This window comes from Lutjanus erythropterus, chromosome 16 (assembly GCF_056507025.1).
Source record: "Lutjanus erythropterus isolate fLutEry1 chromosome 16, fLutEry1.hap2, whole genome shotgun sequence".
NCBI classification, from domain to species: Eukaryota; Metazoa; Chordata; class Actinopteri; order Lutjaniformes; family Lutjanidae; genus Lutjanus; species Lutjanus erythropterus.
In genome coordinates, this window is record NC_139332.1 from 14932868 (window position 1) to 14952764 (window position 19897).

A 19897-nucleotide genomic window follows, 5' to 3' on the forward strand; every position below is an offset into this window, starting at 1 on the left:
TAAAAGCAGAAATGGGTTCATGTATTATCAGCTATAAAATAGGATGTGTAGAGCCTGAAGGTTTCCAGCAGCTAATAGCTGACAGATTTCTCCAAAAGGAAATCCCTATCTTACAATCTCATCCTCTAAAGTGCTTTCAGCAGACTCACGAGTTTGTTACCAGTGTTATTGTTCTGTTACACAATAAAAGAAAAAAAAAAAGACAAAGAATAAGAAAAACATGGCTAATGTTCTAGCGGTATCCAGACCAGATTCCTGCTTCGAAAGCAAGACCAGGGATGATTTGTGCGTGTGTGTAAGTGAAAGACCGCCTGTGTTTCCAGTTATTGATGAGGTGTGCAGCGGCTCTAAATGAGAAGTTCTGTTCGTTCCCTCTGGGTGATGTGAAGCCATTCACAGGTGTGACAACCAGAACCAAGCGCTGGCAAGTTTTAGCAAGCCTGTCCTTTTCTGCACACACACACACACACACACACATACAACCACAAGCACACAGATTACTTCCATGTACCCTGAACAAACATAAGAGAGGCATTAGGTCTGTTATTGTTTGCCTTCGCAGAGCGGCTGCGGTACTCCAAAGGAATAACGCTCCCACAGTACACCGAATCAGAACTGACAAGGTGGTATAGAGGACACAGAGTGTGTGTGTGACCAGTTAAAACTGTTCCAGGTTGCCCAACACGCAAGTTATAAAGTGTCAAGTCTCTCCACTCTCACTAAACACATGAGACAAGCATCATATTAAATATGCCGCTTTTATTTGACATATCCATCTACATAAATTAACATGCCACATAATTGGCAGCAATATAGTGATTTCTTAAAAAAAAAAAAAAAGAAAACCAAAAAGACAAACATAAAAACTTTATGATGTAAGGTTTTCCAGCCTTGCACCCAAAAAAAATCTACACATGTACATGGCCAAATGAAAGGACATCAATCATTCTTTCAAGAAACAGATAATAAAAGTGACGAATGGCAACAGATAAATGGTCAGAGGCATTCTCTTTTCTTCAACAGCAACAGCCATCATTTAGGCGCAGACCTACAACAACTTTTCCTTCAAACTGGAACCACATATCAGCTGAACACACATCAGCTGTGCGTGATGGCTGTGTTGCTGAACTACTGCAGCATGCATGCCTGTAATAACCACACAGACAACGATTCTGCTGCAGCGCTGCTACTGCCAGCCCAATTTTTCTACTCTGAGTTTGCAGGAGAGTTTTTAAGAGAAGATTTGTAACCTGAAAGCAGTGAGATTTGACCCTTCATTCAGAGAGAGAGAGAGAGCGAGAGGGAGGGAGGAACAGAGACAGAAAAAGAGAGCACAGAGCTGCCCTTCACCCAAATTTTTCATGTCTGTGATGTATTCTACAGATACAGGCATAAGAGCTATAGTAAAAGGTGTCACGTTGCTGGTATGAACTCAATATGACTATGAACAGATCATTTTAGCGGTCTATTTTTGCAGAGAACAGCACATGCCACGTGAAAACACATGCATGACCTGCGCTGCTTACGTGGGCTATGTGGCTGCTGCATCCTATTGATATGTGCGCCAAAATGAAAAGCAAGAGGTTCTGCCATGCACACATGTTGCTCATGCAGCCAGTGTGACCTGGGCATGACAGATTCAAGGTAGCAGGGCTGTGTTATGGTGTTGTTTTGTGTTTCAATAGTGTACAGTGTGTCTTTTCTCAGAGAATCTCAACAGTCCTCTAATTCCTCGTATTCTTCTCCAAACAATAAAGATACAAAAAAAAGACAGGAGACGAAAATACTAGAAATTGAGAAGTGACAAGTTGCAAGGAAAGTAAACGCCCTTCAGGCTATTGAGATAGACCACTCGTCTTATTGTTTTGAGTCCATTCATCCTTTCAGTCTGTATGTGAAGGTGTTCCTTGAGTGACTCATCCCTCCTCCGAATGAGACACAACAAGTTGAGGACAAGGGTCTTTTCATTTCCGTCACTCATCTCCTGCTGGGAGGTTTTCTTCAATCCTCTTGATGAACTTCATGCGGATTTCTGTCACATTGTCCCCTCTCAGAGTGTCCTGAACAAATCTCACATCCACGGCCATCTGGACCTGAATCAGATACACAAACACTTACATCTCCATGTCTCTTGGTGAAATTGTTGAACAAATTTGGGAAGGGAATGTTTCGACAATTTCTTGACAACCAGGAATTTATCAATCAACCAATTTGAATAAAATATATAGTGGGTATTGTTGTTTTTAAAATATTATTAGTATCAGGGGTGGAAGAGTATGTGTATTTGTCCCAAACCCTTCCATACAGGATGTTCTGATTAGTAGTTGACTTCCTCGGTCAGCGTGCGACTGTCAGAATTATCAATTTATATCAATTTATAAGTTTTACCCAAGACATTTTTGGCAGTGTACCAGTTGCTGTGCATCAGCTGTAGTATGCTAGTCAGCTTTGTGGGGTTGGCTTGGTTAATATGGAAAATGTAGCGTTGCTGCTCAACAAGACAAAAACAGGGTGGAAAGAGATTCCATCTCCCCACAGCAGATCCAAATCAAAGCAATATCTAATGCTGTGGGAGCATTTATCTCTGAAGATATGTGACCAGGCTCAGTCTAAAGAATACAGGATTTACGCATCTGATATAAGTGCTTGTACTCTGCTACAGTGTGCCTCCTAGGTCAAGGTCGTACAATTGAGAATTACTTTTTTTTATTATTTATTCATTTAATATTTGTTTTCCCTTATTGCCAGCCAATATGTCAGTATCTGATCTGTCTTAACTGTTACAGTAAGAATTATGGCCATGTTATTTTTTTTTATTTGTTAATTTTTTTCTGTTTTCCCTGCTGTACTGAACTATGACACCAAAACCATGAATTCTGTATTTGTTATACCCTGTACTATTACTAGTATAATGCACTTTGATTTTGTCCCCAGATTTCCTCCTTAAAATGAATGTACAACAAAGAACATCATTAAGACTATCTAAACACCTGCAGTGTTGACCTTACCATCTCCAGGGCTCCTCTGAGGACGCCACACAGCAGGTTGGAGTAGATCAGCGTGCTGTGGTTATCTGGGAGCTCCACAAAGTCGACCAGAGGGTTGTTCTCAAGGATGAGGGAGAATTCGTCTCCTGCTGGGCTCCAGTTGGTCACACTAGGGGTGATTCCCAGGTACATCTTAAATGCAACCTAACAGCAACCACAACACAGTGGAGTGGATAAAAAAAAGAAAGCAGTGCATGTTAATTTAGCTGAGGCAGATTACATTTGTGAAACTTCTGACAGCAGGTTTTTCAGTTACTAGTTAGTTGCAGTGGCTCCACCAAAAAAAAAGTCAAAACATAAAGGTTACACCAGTGCCAAATAAAAAGGTGTTAAACTCTAAATGCTTAATGCAAATTTATCATTATCATTAACAAGTTACTCAGGGCATTTGCAAGAAACTATCTTGATTTGTTAAATTTGCTTACAGCATGCAGTACGGTCTGTCTTTTACAAATGCTAACAGAAATATATGATTACTTTATGTGTCTAGGCAGATTGAGAATTTTCAAAACTCCAGCTGTGTCTGCAGCTCATCGTGAAACCAGTTGACAGTTGTGTAAAAATGATCCACTAACCCAGTGACTATCACTCAGTAGTTTCTACAGCTGCTTCACCAGAAAAAAAGTCTGAAATTTACACCACAGGCATACTGACAGTAGCATCTACAGGCACCTAATTTCTAATAATGGTTGCTTCCTTTCTGCTGCAGCTTCTTGTCCCTGTTAAATATCACAGGAAAATCCCTATACTCTCATGCATCCACGAATCAAAGTTTGCACAAGCTAGTGGAACAAAAAAGTGCGGTCAAATTTCTCAAAACATTCACTGGCACTGGGTGGACATCTTTTTTATATGTGAAAGGGTCAGATTGTAAAGTGCCTCTTCACAAAATAAAAAAAATAAATAATACTAATAAAAAAAATAAAAATAAAGGCTTTGAAATTAAAGATCAGTACTGGCCCAGCATGATCATTTCTGCCCGTATGGCAGGCTGAGTGTCCAAAACAGATACCAAAGTTGCTATTTGCAGTGATTGCTTCGCGCCAGACATGCGAGTCTCATCCTAATCATAACAATGAATTTGTGAAGAAAAACAGCAATGGTGTTCTTATTTTGTCCAGTGACATATTTACATTTTGAAAGCATTGTATTTTATGTCTGCATCTGCCAGTGGGCCATCACAATAAAAGCAGGCATGATAGTATGTTAATTCCATCTCAGGAGAGACATGATGTTCTCTGCAATTAGATGGAAAATATAGGTGTATATCGGCACTGGCGAGAAAATGAGTTGGATTATTGCTGATATCCGATATGCAGATATTTTCCAATATTGTGCATCCCTATTTCAATTCAGAGTTTAACTAGAGGTCCCGCGATATCCTAAGGCATGGATATTATTACACCTTCCAAACCGCTGTCCCATAGTGGTCCTCCATTTACAGACATGACCCGTCTCTTCATGACCAAGCGCCAGTTCCCTGAGCTAGTATGGGGTTACATCTGTGGAATGACTCTCCTAACATGCAGCAGTAACACCTTGAAAACAGTTAAAGTGCTGAACACAGTCAGGCCTTAAAGGAGCCTTTATTTTCTGCCTGGGTCTTTATGTGTTTCAGTCACAAAGGGAATCTGACTTTTGCAAACATGACAAGGATATGATTAAAATCCACAAGCCAGGGATAACGACAGAGAGGAAGACTTAAGTACAACACATCACAACAGTAACATGATCAATCATCCTTCCTCAAGGATGAGATTGGATTTCATCCCATGTGTAAGTGAATCCCTGCCGTCTGAATATTAAAGCAACCACAACACAAAGTGATCTCTGCCTTGAGCTTAGAAAGATGCAGACTGGGACCTTAAATTTTGTCTAGTCTACTCAGTCACAATTATCAGTTTTCCCTCCCAGCGTCCATCTCTTCTTTCCCCCCATCAATTGTTTGGATGTTTCACCAAGATCACTGTCTCTAAACTTTCTTTTTCTGTCCTCCCTCTCCCCATCTTGGGACAAGTCCACAGTCATGCTCTCATTGGCCTGGAACCTTCCAATTACCTTAGCAATGACATCGGCCGTTTCTCGGAAATCCTGACACCTGCCGATGCTGGACCGTGCCAGGAAGTCCTCGATCAGACGTACTCCAATGTTATAACCCCTATGAAAAAGAGAAAGACAGAAAGAATCGAGGGGAAGAGAGATTAAGTTATTGTTCCTGAGGAAAAATTACAGAAGAGAGAGAGAAGTGAGTTCCAAATGCAACACATTTTTGGGTCATACTCTTGGCAAACGGTGATACTTCTGATTAGAAGGTCACGTCAACTTATTCTGAAGCCAACCGATGCATCCCGATCCTAACATGGTCTGCCTCTGACCAGTTGGCCTGCGACTAACCGCGTGGGCAGTGCAGATTCACTGCCTTCTAAGGCCAGGTAAGACAACCGTCATCACGACTTAGCTTGGAGGGAGCTTAGGGTTGCCGCACAACCACAAAAGCAAAGTACATCCAGTCCAAAGTCCTGTCAGCGTGACAGGATGTTTTGAATTTTTGAGTTAATAACCCATCGATTTTTCTTAATCTTATTTTCTGATGGAACGGTATCCAGCATGGCCTTCCAGAGATTTTTCTTCTCTCCTAAAAACACATATCAGTGTTCTCGTCCTCAAAGGCCCCGTGGGTTCTAAGAAATCACAAGAGCAGAGGGAAACCTTTGACACCAAAGTGAGAGAAATGAAACCTGATTATGTCATCTCTCGGCTCTAGTTTGTGTCCAGGTACATTATGAATAGGGCAGCAGAACGTGTCAGATCAGTGTGAAGGTGTGGGTTACAGGGAGACATCCAAGAGGACGGAGAAAATCACTTCTCTTCCCTTGGTTAAACAAGCAAAAGATATTTTTAACATGTTGAAGCAAAGCAATTCAATTTATGTGCTCAATATGTGCATTCACATGGAATACAATCCATCTAATCCACAGAAAACACGGTCACATCTTGCAACAGTTAAACACCAAGGTACAATATGTTCAGTACTGTTAGGGCTTGGCGATATGGCTTAGAGATAATGTCTCAGTATTTTCAAGCTATGCTGCAATATACAACACAGATCTCGATACGCACATTTTCTCTAAACAGTAATTCTTAATCAATTACAGGGAATGTATTTTTGATCAAATACCTAGATATCAATATTGCAACAAAAATGTAGGAATGACAACTGGTTCTTTCAGAAAATATTAACAGAATTAGATTTTTAGAAGTAATCATCAGTAATGTGGCTTCAATGATATGTGACAAAAGGCAAGTAATAGAACAACTAGAAGAGTCTGATGAGTTCAAAAAATGACATCACTTTAGTATAATGGAGCCTTCAAACCAGAAAAAGACATGACGATTGCTAGCCTCATATCACGATATCAATATAATATCGTTATATTGTATTGTACTTTATGGCTCCTTGGTTTCGTGCTATGTGGTCTGTGTATGTGATGTATATTGAGATGTTGAAACAGAGTTGTTACATACTGCACCAGCGACAAATTCCACCACATTGTTGCAAATTATGACTTTTGAAATGATAAAAGTTGGATATTAAACAGATATTATGTTATGATATTATAAACAGTTATTTTGTGATATATAAAGGATCAACTATTAAAACGTGTTTATGTGCATAAATCACTGACACAAATGACTTTTTTTTCTTTACTTGTTTCACACCAGCTTGCTTGGCATCCATCTACACTAGTTGGGCGTGGAGAACAGATGGGGATACTTACATCTTGTCCAGTTGTTTATTTACTTCTTCGTCATTCTCATAATCTTTACAAAGCTGGGTGACCAGGGCCCCATAAGTCAGAGTGAACAGCTCAGAGTTCTACGACAGAGAAAACAACAGAAGTCTCATATTTTTTTGGTGTTCAAAATGAAATTAATCACACGGGGCATTGAATTTAACTGTTAAATGAATGGCAAACTATTATGAGGGAATGGAAAAATTAATTAGTACAAGATGGCAGGCTTTCTTGTCGTTACATTTGAGAAATCTACCTGAAGCAGTCATTCAATTATTATAGCCAAAAACTGTGTACATCTATAATGAAATTAAGGTACCAAAAACAATACAGTCACCGTTATTTGTACATTCAATGGTACTGAAAGAACTAAACCTATTAAAAAAATTCTACATGCTGATTCAAGGCCTCTGTTCAGTTAAGTCTTTACTGTCTTGCCTGGAATTTGTCCAAATACTGTTTAGTGCCCTTTTCTATGCCAATACTATATGTAGACTGTTAATAAAAGGTAGAAAAGAAAATGTATCTCATTTTTAACACCTAGGACTTTTTTTTATCTTTCTGCTGCTGTACCAAAGAGGTACATGGCTGACTAGTAGCTTAGCTTGATTACCATCTTCTTTTATATTAGTATTTTATTGAAGTTTAAAATTCTGGTATTGTCACAACAATAGTTTGGCCTTACAATGACAGAAAGACTCACACTTTTGTAAGGTAATACAGTGTCTCTCTTGAGCTGGTCAGATAAAAATATGACCTTACTTTGCTATCTAATAATAAATTATGAAATCTACTTTCTGCACCAGAAAGTCAAACACATGATGCTTCGGACAGCTCCTGGTGCTGAAATGAAGTCTAACAGCAGTGACAAACAAAAGAATAGTTTAATAAATAAGAATAAACACTTAATATTAGGGGTCAACCGATTATTAGCCTGACCAACTATTGCATCCAGTAGTGGGGATGTTTACGAATATTGGAAACTGTGTTTTTTTTTTTAAATCCAATTGCCAATAATTAATTAAAAAATGCACTACTTTCACTCTGATGGAGCAGCCTTTCTCTGTCTATGGGCATGGCAGAACGATTTTAAGTTTTACTCATCTAATTTTACTTTATTAAGCTTATGGGAGTTATTTTGTTTATCTATTCATTGCTGACATGCTGCTGGCAGCTCCCCACACTTCTTGTTTTAGGATCAAGTTTATAAGGTTTTGTTTTCTTAAACATATTACTTAAAGCCATTTCAACTGAATATTATCTTGGAATTTGTGTCATTCTAAATTTTGACAGCACGACTTTCATTTTTAGTGCAAATCTATATCAGTTACAATTGTTAGTCATCGCTTTCCTTGATTACTAAAAATCAGCAGCTGCCATGAAAAAAGCTTCGACTGACCCCTTCTTAATGATAACAACTATTTTTAGAATCCGTACTGAAGGTTTGTTTCTTCACTGCAAGTCTAAAGCTGTAATGCCAGACATTTAACAGCGTTAATAAAAATGAGCCCATATCTCAGCATTATTACACACCAGGATGCCACATACTGTGACTGTTTCACTCAAGCGTTGTCAACAAACTTTGACTGACAGCGTAGTACAGCTCGGAAGTTAAGTTGACTTTTTTATTTTCATTTGACCAGGTGCGAATACATAACAGCAATATTTGTTATACTTGCATATTCCGTATTTCATTTAGTAAATTATCACATGAGTACATGTTCTTGAAGGGGAACATGTATAGCAGAGGCTAACTTGCTAGCTACAGCGAAATACACTTCCTGTCAAAGCCAGTAATAGTAATCAGTTAATGAAATAGTTATACAATTTCAATTTGTTCAAATGTTTTACGTGTGTCTAGTGCAACAAAGATACATGACTGGCAAGTAGCTTAGCTTGCCGACCTACAATGTAGCTACTTGTCAGTTAGCTATTTCGCTAGGTTAGCATTTTGCTAGCTAGGCTATTTAGGTTTGGCTGATGTTAATCCCGAGGGAGTCGCCTACCATCTTCTTGCTGTCTGTCGTTCGGTTGGATTGCCGGGACATTGTGGACAGTGTTACAGGCTTACACAGGTGGCGACTCGATATTAATCCTTTATTTATTTGATTCTGGCAAAGCAGTTATTTCCGTAATCGCTAGGGTAGTCATACACATCCAGTAACGCCAAACTAGCGAGATTAAAATAGAAACTTCCGGTCGTACTTCACACTAAAACAGCTTGTGGGAAAAAAATCCCAAGCAATACAACGCACGGAGATAAACGAAAACAATGCATTTTAGAAAACAAATTCAGTACACAAAAACGACCTATTGTTGTTATCGTGTACATGTATATAGAGTTTAATTTTTACCGGTGAAACACATTACAAACTTTATTGTGAAGACAAAATTATATCATTTCCGTTATTGCTTCTGTAACTATTTACTAGCCTGATGTTGCCAGTCAGAGGTCTTGTCTAGAAGAGAACCCCAGAGCCGCGAAAGATCTCGCGAGAGTGTTCCTTTTCACCCACATCATGATCTTAACCAAGTGCATGTTGTTTCTTAATCTACCCAGATTTTAATCATGACGTTGTCATATTAGAAAGCATCAATTTGCTCAACGGTCACTTTGATGATAGAAATGCGTACAAATCTCGCGAGAGTTGCGCAAATCAAGGGTTCCCTTTCAGGCAGGACGCAAGTATATCCAGCTGTCACATGCGCACACATTTCCTCGGCTACTATCGTCTTGGCGGGTACTTTATCGCCCTCCAGCGTCCTGGAGGGGAACAAAGGACTACAGTGAGACCTACTTCTCAAAAACCTCTTATGATTGACCACATGGTGGCAGTATGATTAATATATTGACAGCAAGACAAGCATGACTGCCTCATATTGTCTTTATAAAGCAGGAAAATATAGCTTTAAAATGTTTTTATATGTTATGTAGTGACTTTCCACACTTTCACAGCTGTATTTTAATTACAATATGCTGTCGTGTGTGTGTGTGTGTGTGTGTGTGTGCGTGCGTGCATGCGTGCGTGCGTGCGTGAAAGAGCGAGGGAGGGAGAGAGCTAGAGGGAGACGGTCTAAGAGCTGGAGGAGTCAGTACCAGTCACTGATAGGTAACAGATGCGCTGTAAAGTCGACATTTCATTTTGAACCATAGCGGTCACATGGTGTTTTCCTCCACGTTACGTCTTGATTAGGGTATTTTCATTTCGAATAAGCCGCATGCTGGTTGGCTGAGAAGCAATCATCCTATCGCTGTGAAACAAACTCGCCAGATCTGTCTGAACATCGAGGAGGAAGAGGAACGGAGCGCAGCGTCTTTAATTTGGTTTAATAATTGAGGCTATTTGACTGAAGCCGGCACGGACTGACTGTGGGCGCTGTGTGTGCGTGTGTGTGTGTGTGTGAGGAGGAGGAGGACCAGCGCGATGATGACGGGCAAATCTGTGAAAGATGTTGACAGATACCAGGCTGTCCTCAACTCTTTACTGGCGCTGGAAGAGAACAAATACTGCGCGGACTGTGAATCCAAAGGTAGGTGTTTGCCAGTGTCTTCCTCCCGTCCACGCCTGCTGACGGTCAGTGCATGAATCGACCCTCTTGCTCATTTACTACGCTGGAAAATGCGGCATCGCATTCATCACCCCCTCGACCAATTACGTTGTACTATGGTGCAAAACACGGGGCTACATCCTCACTAGGCTGGAGCATGGCATTCAGCTACATCATGCCATAATCACCAGGTAGCCACAGTAGACACAAATTTTTATAAGGAATGCCTGTCATCTAAAAGGATTTTTTGATGATAATTAGAATAAGATTACAGGATGAAGTGACTAAATGTGAACATTATTCCAACCACGCTTACAAGACACCTGAGGCTCCCTGGTCCTCGGTATGGACATCTCTGAGGTAGCAGAGACAGACATAGAGATAGTACTGACTTTGAGTCACCCTGAACAGACTGTTCCTGCAGGCTGGGTGCAGACGGGGACAAACCTAACTCTTAATATAAGGCACTACAATATTCTCACTTTAAAATGGCATTAAAATGACATATTTCAAGTTTTACTTCTTTAGTAATTACTTAAGGTGTACAGAGAACTGAGGAATCGGTTGTGACGTCATACTGTTCCTCATGTTTTTTTAATAATTTGGTTTGTTGGTGATAGTATCCTTCTGTAATTGTTTTGACATGTAATATTTTATATACTGAATCACCAGAGAGAAGGACACTCAGCTGTGTGTGTGTTTGTGCATGTGCACTGGCTGATCAGCCTGTTTGTAGCCTCGCTGAGGCCTTGAACTATGTCATCAGCTATTTGCTGAACCTGTTTTGGCATAGAGGTGGGTAAACACTGATGTTTTGGTCACAAACAGCCTGCACTGAGTTGGAGACTGAATCAACAAACTGGTTCTCCAGCAGTTTGCCCCTTTAAACTCAGTAAGTTGATCAGATTTGTGACAGTACAATGCTAAAAACATACGTCTCCACATTGTTGGCCGTGCACACAAAAATATTTCAGAATCAGTGCTGGTTCCCATCTTCATAGAAGAACTCTCCTGTGTCACATATGCCATTTCAACCTGGATGCAAATAGCATCTATTCTGTTTTAAAGGGTTTCTGTAAAATATTACATAATTTGCAAGAAAAAAAAAGATGTGACAACTTTCTAATGAACATAATGTCTATTTGCAGTGCCCCAGGGTGGAATGACCAATGTGGCTTTTTACATTCTTGTGTATATAGCCTAGCATGGCACAGACAAGCACCGAGTTGTCCGTATGTCAACAATGTTATTTGAACCTGAGTGTAAACAGGTAATGTGTCCAGGACTTTTAATCTCACACCAGACTCAAAACTTAGTCTCCTGGGATGGGGCTCAAATTCTACTTTCCTGCAGGAAAGTCCTGTGCTTAACCCATTCTGTCACCACAACCTCTTATTTACAAAGATTTGTTGCTGTTTATAGCTAATCTTAGGCGGTCAGGTGTGAATAGCCGAATGCCTTTTCTCACCTGGGTGCACACAGACGCTCTGCTATGGTGTTGACACCCATTTGAAACCAATACATGGTCTTATGTCCTGTACTGGATTTCAAAATGGTTGTGATGTAACTCAGTGGCATCTCTGGTGTTGAAATTGATGAGATTGGCCTCTTCATTCTCTTGTCAGAGAAATGCATCACCAGGGCAGCTGCATGTCAGTGCTCTCAGCTTGGTCATAAATTCTCAAGTGAAGGCCTGAATACATAAATCAGCACAAGCTGTTACACAGGGGACACTTGCTTATGATTTCTTATGAAAACTTGATGAATGATGTGAGTAAGCAGCTTCCCATATGAGATGAGTGAGATGTGTTCTGTGGTGCCGCATTCAAGTTCAGATCTGTGGTGGCTTCCTTAACAGACACAGAGATACAGCAGGCAAACACACTGACACATGGATGGGCAAACAGCATCAGGGAAATACAAAGTGAACAAAGTGTTCTCACATCCGAGTTGTGTCATGGCTTAAAACTTCCCCTTTAATTTGAATCGACGCCTACAGGTACATTTCTGTTCCATGACAGGAGGGGATGAAAGAGCTGAAATCACTGAGGTATGGTAGCTTAGCTCTGGATTTATGTAGCTGGGGGGAACGTGTAGACAGATGGACAGGTTGTTTGACCTCCAGTTAAGTGAGCTTACCTTAATGTTTGCTCATATGGGCCGTCACTCTCCAGGCCTTCTTTCTGTGTATCTCTATATTTCTCAGTCTCTTGTCTGCCTTTGTGTCACTGCTCATTTATAATACTGACTCTGCATCTCTGTATCTATTTCAGGTAGCTGCCAAATGCAGGTAAAAATGACCCGGGGTGCTGATGCTGGCATCACAAATATTTCATAAGAAGCACTAAGCGGGTCAGGTAGCTGCTGAAAAAGAAAACAGCTATCAATATAGATGTAAAGAGAACCATGTTTCTTTGGATAGCCTACAATTAAAGTCAACAAAAAGGATAATTTTTAGCTAAAAAGACAGTGTATAAGCTAAAAGGTTCATTTTAAACCCTGTTGGTAATCTGAGTTTAAGTAAGAAAACAAGACTTTTAGAGACGGCAGTGACAGCTGTAAAAACAAATTCACTACACATCATCTGCCCAGTCTTTAGCTTGATTATAACTGTTTTATGCCTCTGCACTGGTGACAGCCATGACTGGAGGTTTTATGTTTCCAGGCATCTGTACATCCATCCCATTCTCAAGAACATGATATCTCAGGAATGCATTGAGGGACTTTCTTTAGATTTGACACAGACGTCCACTTGGACTAAAATATGAACTGACTGGAATCTGGTGGTCAGAAGTCAAAGATCACTGTGACCACACAAGTTTTTGGCCATAACTCAGGAATTCATAAGCTAATTATGACACAATTTCATGTTTAGTTGGATAAATTGATGAAGTGATGACAGTTGCATTTAATATTCAAAAGGTCAAAGGTCAAGTTTAGTGTGACATCAGAGTTGATTCATGGTCAATACAGATACATTTGCAGTAAAAACGAAAAGTCAAAATGTAGAATGACACAAACTTCAACACGAAACTTAACTGAAATTCTTCTAAGCATAATTTGCTTAAAATAGAACTTTTCAACAATCAGATAGTGTTGTGGGTGGGACACTGAGTGAGACCACAGAATGGTGACTACAGGATACAAAGAGGCAACTGCATCAGAGCCAGAGTAGTGCATTTTTAATGTAATTTATCTTATCGGCAATAAAATAAAAAAAAACGCAGATAATCTCAAAAGTGCTGAATGTTGGATGCAATAACCAGCCAGGCTTATAATCAGACATAATGTTCTGCAAAGGAACAGAGGGGGAGACTGTGACCATATTTCACTGAACTGGTGACACTAATCTTGGCTGCTCACCTTGAAACTGTGGTGATTGTATAGATCTTTGGTGCTGCCAGGTTTAAGATGTGCATGAACCATCCAAGTTTTAGAATTTGTAGCGTCTTTGCAGAAACATGTAGTCTGGATGTAAAAAGCAACATGACTGGTTGGCATACAGGCGTACAACCGTGAAGCTGTAATTCCATTTTTTTTTCGTATTTTGCTCCTTTTTCCAGTAGAGGTGAAATTAAGCTTTATCGTCTTTCACACTCACAGAACATGAGTGGCAAGATTTGTACAGAACTTCATTGAGATAACATGTGATGTCAAGGTCCATGTTGGATTCAAACCGGAGACGTCACCATGACACCGTGAATGCTTAGTTTCAATACAAGGTTTTGTTCCACTGCAAATGGCCTTTGGATGGTCTTTTTTATTAAGGTATAAATAGAACTGCAGATGTTAGACTTCAGGCAAAGGCACTTGTGACTGTTCAGAAGTCAATTTACAAAAGCAATCTGTGATCAGACTCTTGCAGCTTATTTAAGGATATGACTGTTCTCAGACTAGACTCCAGTCAAGAAAAGAAAATACATAATGAGGCATTACTTTTCCGTTTGTGAGGTGATGTGGACACGTCTGGTCCGAATCAGGGACATGTGAGGAGAGAGAGTTTGTTAAGATCTTTTTTAATTTTTCTCACATACTCAAACATGTGATCATTAAGCGTGCCTGTGCATTGCTTTTTTGATTGGCGTGACTTCACTGTGCAAGAGACTGATCTAATTAGACTGCAGATAAGATTAGGTGCCAGGGGAGAAAACAGCAACCACACACACGGACACGCACACACACACATCAAGGATACTGAAAGGTGTAATGTGTAAGATTTCTGTATTCATATGTCAAACACTAGACATACTCTGTATTAGATATTTTGCTGAGTTGTGTACTTAGATTATATCACATGTTTCCAACAATGTTCAAACCCAGAGACATCTGTAATTTATTCAAGGTAATGTTGCTTTTCCTAGCAAGCCACTGGTTGCTTTAAATTTTGTGAAAACAAAGGATAATTTGGATACGTCAGAGAGTGAGGAAGCAAGTCGGGGAACGTGACTAAATATAACATAAATAAAACTTAAATATTACCCCATCCATGAGCATGATTTCTGCCTTACAATGTCATCAAACTACGTCTGTTATTATTGAGATCTACAGCAGCAGAATATTGTACTCTGAAGTTTTAATCTTTAATCTTAAAAAAGTGACATGCTTCTGGCATCATTTAGGCTGGGTTGCTGTTGTTGTTGTTGTTGTTGTTGTTTTTATACATGATAAAATCATGGTTGAACTTTAAATTATGCTGTAACAAAGATTTAAACTAGGTCAAAACTAAGAAAAATAAATTTAAACTTCTTTTTAAACAGATTAGTTTTCACTCTAAACTTAGATTAAATTGAATTCTGTTGGACTTGAACTTTTAACTCCAATGTAAAATGTCGTCCAGTATTAACTTTAAACTTACGCTTGAGGAGGTTTAACTTTTAAAATGACTGCCTTTTGGAGATAGATCGAGAAAAGTAATCACATTCCTCAAAGAAAATTAAGTGACAGACTCAACCTCAACTGAGTTTTATGATGTGTTTCCTTTTTTTGATTGATTGAATTCTATTTCATTTTGGTTTACATTACTAAATTTGGATTTACTAAACTGAGATTAACTGTGCAACAGAGCTCTGCTAAATTTTAAAGCTGGATTTTCTCATTTTAAATGTAGTTAGGCTAAACTAATCTAACTAATCATTCACTTCATCATTCAGCCCAGCATTAATGGTCTTTTACTATAATTTGAAGCATGTTTTCTATCAATTATGAGGAAAAATACAGCATGTCCTTGCTTTTATTATTTAACCATGTTATAAGATATGTAGGCCCACACATCATCACTCTCATTTCCCACCTTGTGTCATATAACTGTGCTAATGAATAAGATGACAGTCTAATCCAGGCTAATGCTTGAGAGAGGTATTTTACCTCCTACCTGATTAGCACATTTTCTTGAATCTGTAAGTGTTACTCATCTGTGTTAGAAGACAGACACACACGCTGTCACGAAACCACACACGTGCGCACCTTAAACACCTTTGTCCCCTCCCCTTCCTTCTGTCAAGTCAGGCTTTTGGCCATATGGTGGTGTGATGAGGTTTGGTCTAATCTTGTTTGCTTTGATAGAGATTACTGTGTGTTTATCACCTTCCTCCCTCTGGTTGATTGAAGAGGAAGTGGCGAGACGTGTGGAGCCGAGTGTGTGCTCGCACCAGCACATTAAACACACAAAAACACATTAACAGTACTATTGGGCCGTTCCCATCTCTGCTTACTGTACAGATACCGCAGCAATGAAATCATATCTCTGCTGCTTTTTGACCGCAGTTTACTGCCTGAGCTGTCCAACTTCCTGTCTCTCCTTCCCTCCGTGCTGCATGACGTTCTGCATTATTTGTTTTTTTATCACTTCCTCACAGTGTGACACTTGTACTGTAAAACCTCAATACTGCCAGGAAGTAATGAAGAGATGGGGGAGTGAGGGTGAGGCAGGTGCATAATGTAGTCAACACTTCTACTTCTGGCTTCAGTCTCAAGGGGCTGTGTGTTGTGTGTGTGTGTGTGTGTCTGTGTGTGTGTGTTTGCATAAAAGCCTTCCTCCTTTATTGTCTCCATTGTACTTGTGTTTACGTGCTCGCTGGGCACCGGTTGCCGTGGAGATGTCACCTGGCGATACCATGCCTTGCTCCTCCACCACCATCACCAAGCCACCTAGCCCTAGCTCCCTAGCTCCCTTAATCTCATCCAATCAGGAGCCAGCAGGGATTTCCATTGAAACAAGGAGGCGATTGGCTGTTTGAGTCCCCTGGCTGGTGCACAGTTTTGAGTCTCACAGTACTAAGGAGAGTGTGGCCCAGTGGCAGAGTCTACAATATATGACTGTGCAGATTCACTTCTCATCCCACTCATATAAGCGCAGTGTCTACATTGTCCCAGGCATTTTGATTGAGCATTATGAATATTCAACATGTAAGCATGAGCTGAAGGTCTTCAAGCTTGACTTTGACACAGGGCCACTCTGTAAGACAGGGCCTCAAGATGAGATAATAAAATAGGACCGTCTTAAAGAGATAGTTCAGATTATTCAGAGTGGACTTTATGAGGTACTGATCAATAGTCAGCATATTATCAACACTAGATGCTGGTTGACACACCCCCAGTTTGGAGAAGCAGTGAGGAGCACCAGCACAGAAGCTAAGCAATGAACTGTTATGGACAATGTCAGCAACAAAAGGTATTTTAGCCACCTAAAAAAAAATCAATATCAGTTTAAGTGTATGCTGTATTTAGAATATTTTCATCACCTTACTTTGCTGTCAGACAGCCTATTCTGTTGGGAAACCTTGTTACATAAGAGAGCAACCAAACTCCACAGGCAAATCAGCAATTTTACTTCGCAGAACACAGGAGTTGCTGGTCCACTGCTGCCTCGATTTGATAATTTGTTTGCATTATTCTGTGCCTTCACTGAATTTGAATTATCATTTCTTTACACCAAAGTCACACCAACAAACTAACAGATCGAGGCAGCGTAAGACGAGCAACTCCCGTGTTCTGTGAGGTAAAATTACTGGATTTCCCGAATGCAGTTTGGTTGGTTTTGAGAGAATTGCATTTTCAAGTGGCTAAAATACTTTTTGTTGCTGACCCTCTTAGATTCCGAGAACCGAGTCAAAAGCACCCAATTCCATCATTGCAGTTTTAATACATGAGTTCATGTTTGCCATTGGTCCTAATGTAATAATGGCACTCTGTCAGTCATTTTGAAGGAGACACAGATTTCCTCATGTGTTCTGTGGACGGTTCTTTTATAGAATTGTTTTACACAATATGCAAATTAATTGTAACTTTCCCTGAAATAATAATCATCTGTTTTTTTCATATGGCATTAATTGAATAACTAATAATGTATTGAGAAGAAATAAATTTAGCTTAGTCAATAGACCTTGTGTGATAAATATGTTGGTAGTGTTACAGTCCTCATTTGATATTGTGCTTCAGTGGTGGATATTCCCACATTGACAAACACAGTTACAAATTAATCAAATTACCACACACTAATTGCCACACAGTGAACTTTGGGCACTGAGGGAGGAGGTCTTTGCAGTCTGAGGCCCTGGAGCAGTTGGTGATCCAGCCTTGTACGACTGTGTATATTAGAAAAACACATAAAAGTGTGATAAGGTCAAACATCAATCAGCTATGCCTCGCTTACCTGGAAATTGCCTCACCACTATACAGGAAAAAGGCCAAATACTAAGAATAGCTAACAATAAAATGTGACAGCAGCGGCTACAGACGCAAAAATTACCATAGAGTTCAAACAATTGACGTCCACAAAGGCAGCAGGTATTTCGGGGCCATTATTTTGTTACTATTATGTTGTCTGCCCTTTTGTTTCACCAGCAGGAACTTTAAAGTGAAAAGGGTCTGAGATCAGTTTTACACACTGTAAAAAATAAACTATCTGTTTTAACTTTAAAAAAGTTAGTGTCTGGACTGCATGAACTGACAGAACCTGAAGAAAAGTTGAGGTAATTTTATAGTAATTCAAAACAAAAACCTTCCCAGTCGAATTAATTGAGTTTTACTTGAGAAAACATATTCATACAGGGGCGTGTACAGACTTTTTTGAGGTGGCTCAAGTGGGGCAGTGACTTATGCAGGGATGGCATGACATTCTTAACATCTACTCTAACTACTGACATTACAGTATCTTACAGTTTCTTACGTTACTGTGTTTTGTAATCATAAAATAAGTAGTCCTACCAATCACAACACAGCAAATATAATTCAAAGAAGAACTGAAATTGTACCTTACCTCTTTCTTCAGGCTGTGCGACTCCACCATGAAAAAGAGTTTTATTTTTGTGATTTATTATTTATTTGCCCATTTGCTATATGTAGTTGTTTTATATTTATTGTAAGTAGCATAAAGGGAACTACAACTAACATGTCATACAAAAAGTAAAATAAATAAACAATAGAATTAAAGGTAGGCTACATAATATATTAATAAAATAGTAAGTTTGACCAACTGCGGTTCAGTCACAATACAAACATTACAAATTTGATTTTCTTTTACAAATCAACAACCTAACGTGAATGAGAGACACTTAGCAAGTTTTCATCATGTATGTTTTCTTCAAACTATAAAAAAAAAAAGGTCTCCGCAGAGTTTTAACTCTCAAACAGTGCATGCTGGGAAGTCTGCTAATATGCTAATCATGTTTCTGTTGAAATGTAATTTAATGGGTTGGTTGTACAGTACATTCATTCAACTAATTATTTCAGCATTCAAAGTTGAAGTGTTCTGAAGATAAACGCTAGACATTCTGAGATTATTTAACTCCAATAAATAAAACTTGTATATTTACATGGAGTCAGTGAGAAAAGATTAGTTGATTCTGCTACATTCCAGTATGATTTTTTACAGTGTAGTAGGATCAAATGAAGCATAAAAGCAAGTCTAAAGATGTGTTTTGAGAAGAATCCAAAGCTTACAGCGATGGAGTGTCTTACTCATCTTTTGATGTATAACCCATTCAACCTCAGTGACTCACCTGCAGCATCACAGTCGTGACACTTGCATTGTACCACAGATGGTGGGCGTGTATTTAGTAAATTATCAAAAGGGGTCCATCTGTTTAGCTCAGACTGGGACTGGGTCACTGGGCGGCCTCGGGGTTTCTGGATCGGTTTAGATGTTGCGATGCTGGAGGATAGAACGTGTGTGTGTATACATGAGCGAGTGTTTGTGTGGTGGCGTAGGAGGGCGTAGGATCCACTCATGACTGAGGCTCAGTGGGATTAACTGGGAGCATGTAGAGAGCACCGTTTATCCTTGTGGGATATAGGCTAATGAGGCATATGCACCTGCTCGTGCATGTGTGTGTGTGTTTGTGTTTGTGTGTGTGCATGTGCAAGTCAGTGGGTGTGTACTTGTACAATTATATTAGTGTGTGACATGTGCACTTATATGTGTCACCATAGTTGTGTCCCCTGAGTGGGGAGATGTTAATATTAGCCTATGTATGTTTCTGTTTTTCAGTATAGTGGATTTGACATTAT

General features: G+C 39.5%; 2 protein-coding genes across 2 annotated transcripts in view; one reads left to right on the plus strand and one right to left on the minus strand.

Annotated features, from left to right (window-relative positions):
- Positions 1-739: 739 nt before the first annotated feature.
- On the minus strand, positions 740-9032 carry trappc3 (trafficking protein particle complex subunit 3). The gene is made up of 5 exons (XM_084739323.1): positions 8848-9032; positions 6827-6924; positions 5106-5205; positions 3009-3191; positions 740-2093 (listed from the first exon to the last, which is right to left on the minus strand). Exons 1-5 carry the CDS (start codon positions 8887-8889, stop codon positions 1974-1976), a joined length of 543 nt encoding a protein of 180 aa, XP_084595449.1. The 5' UTR covers positions 8890-9032; the 3' UTR covers positions 740-1973.
- Positions 9033-9895: 863 nt separating this feature from the next.
- The window catches only part of smap2 (small ArfGAP2), a 31695-nt gene continuing 21693 nt past the window's right edge, over positions 9896-19897 (plus strand). Inside the window, exon 1 of the mRNA XM_084739011.1 lies at positions 9896-10372. Coding sequence (XP_084595137.1) covers positions 10267-10372 — 106 coding nt within the window. The 5' untranslated portion in view covers positions 9896-10266. The remainder of the gene's footprint in view (positions 10373-19897) is intronic.